The sequence below is a fragment of the Carcharodon carcharias genome, chromosome 11, assembly GCF_017639515.1.
Source record: "Carcharodon carcharias isolate sCarCar2 chromosome 11, sCarCar2.pri, whole genome shotgun sequence".
Lineage (NCBI taxonomy): Eukaryota > Metazoa > Chordata > Chondrichthyes > Lamniformes > Lamnidae > Carcharodon > Carcharodon carcharias.
The window spans coordinates 4446768-4449222 of NC_054477.1; the positions used below are offsets into that span (position 1 = coordinate 4446768).

General features: G+C 62.0%; 1 protein-coding gene across 1 annotated transcript in view; it reads right to left on the reverse strand.

Annotated features, from left to right (window-relative positions):
- The window catches only part of LOC121284359 (F-box/WD repeat-containing protein 7-like), a 248451-nt gene extending 246422 nt beyond the window's left edge, over window positions 1-2029 (reverse strand). The window contains exon 1 of the mRNA XM_041199777.1: window positions 1695-2029. Coding sequence (XP_041055711.1) covers window positions 1695-1805 — 111 coding nt within the window. The 5' untranslated portion in view covers window positions 1806-2029. The remainder of the gene's footprint in view (window positions 1-1694) is intronic.
- Between the last annotated feature and the right edge of the window lie 426 nt (window positions 2030-2455).

The window sequence follows — 2455 nt, forward strand, 5'->3', positions numbered from 1 at the left end:
ACACACACACCCACTCCCCTCACACACACACACACCCACTCCCCTCACACACACACACCCCCACTCCCCTCACACACACACACCCCCACTCCCCTCACACACACACACCCACTCCCCTCACACACACACCCCCACTCCCCTCACACACACACACCCACTCCCCTCACACACACACCCCCACTCCCCTCACACACACACACCCACTCCCCTCACACACACACACCCCCACTCCCCTCACACACACACCCCCACTCCCCTCACACACACACCCCCACTCCCCTCACACACACACACACCCACTCCCCTCACACACACACACACCCACTCCCCTCACACACACACACCCCCACTCCCCTCACACACACACCCCCACTCCCCTCACACACACACCCCCACTCCCCTCACACACACACCCCCACTCCCCTCACACACACATCCCCACTCCCCTCACACACACACCCACTCCCCTCACACACACACACCCACTCCCCTCACACACACACCCCCACTCCCCTCACACACACACCCACTCCCCTCACACACACACACCCACTCCCCTCACACACACACACCCCCACTCCCCTCACACACACACACCCCCACTCCCCTCACACACACACCCCCCCACTCCCCTCACACACACACACCCCCACTCCCCTCACACACACACCCCCCCACTCCCCTCACACACACACACACTCCCACTCCCCTCACACACACACCCCCCCACTCCCCTCACACACACACACCCCCACTCCCCTCACACACACACACCCCCACTCCCCTCACACACACACACCCCCACTCCCCTCACACACACACCCCCACTCCCCTCACACACACACCCCCACTCCCCTCACACACACACCCACTCCCCTCACACACACACACCCCCACTCCCCTCACACACACACCCCCCCACTCCCCTCACACACACACACCCCCACTCCCCTCACACACACACACACTCCCACTCCCCTCACACACACACCCCCCCACTCCCCTCACACACACACACCCCCACTCCCCTCACACACACACCCCCCCACTCCCCTCACACACACACACACTCCCACTCCCCTCACACACACACCCCCCACTCCCCTCACACACACACACCCCCACTCCCCTCACACACACACACACCCCCACTCCCCTCACACACACACACACCCCCACTCCCCTCACACACACACCCCCACTCCCCTCACACACACACCCCCACTCCCCTCACACACACACCCACTCCCCTCACACACACACCCCCACTCCCCTCACACACACACACACCCACTCCCCTCACACACACACCCCCACTCCCCTCACACACACACCCCCACTCCCCTCACACACACACACCCCCACTCCCCTCACACACACACCCCCACTCCCCTCACACACACACCCCCACTCCCCTCACACACACACACCCCCACTCCCCTCACACACACACACCCCCACTCCCCTCACACACACACACCCCCACTCCCCTCACACACACACACCCCCACTCCCCTCACACACACACCCCCACTCCCCTCACACACACACACCCCCACTCCCCTCACACACACACCCCCACTCCCCTCACACACACACACACCCACTCCCCTCACACACACACACCCCCACTCCCCTCACACACACACACTCCCCTCCCTCCGCATTTCCCTCTCACCCTCCGCCCCCCTCACCTCTCTCCTCCTGACGATGGCCCTCGCCCTCTTCCTCCCAATTCCAAACAAAGTCGTCTCCAATTCCTCCGCGCTCGCCCGGTTCACATCGACTTTCTCGGGCGACTCCATGGCACTGGGCCGCGAGGCCTCGGCCTTTCCCTCTTCACTCAGCCAGTGAGCGTCGGCGGGGGCAGGTCTGAGGGGAAATCCCAGGCTTTGCGGCCTGTTAGTAGATCAGTGTCGGCGCGCTGGGGTGTCGGTACCGGGGCTCGGACGGCCGGTCCCCCCCCCCCCCGAACTGTCCCCCGGGATTTTCACCCAAAACTTTCCAGGGAAAAAGCGGCGGCAGAAACCGGCAGAAAAACAAACGGAAAACCCGCCACTTCCGCTCGCAGCTTGTCAGCCCGCCGACTCTCGCCGTCCGCCCATTGGCCAAAGGGAATGTCTATCACATGATGTGTCCCAGTGATTGGCTGATCGCAACGCCCTGTGTGTTCTTCCATCATTGATTGGTTTGTTTTCTTTTCAATCACAGCTGGGAGCCAATCACAGCCCTGTATGTCCTTTCCCCGCCTACTCCCCATGAAGACAATTGGCCGATCTGACCGCCACCCCCAACAACCCTCAGCCTCATTGGGCAGGTGACACAGGCATCAATCAATACCCCGCCCCCTCCAGCCACTGGACGCCAATCAAACGGGTTCTGCATTCTCATTGGTGGTGATATATGCTCATCAAACCTGCACGTTATTGATTGGCTGTTTTCTGGTACAGTGTGT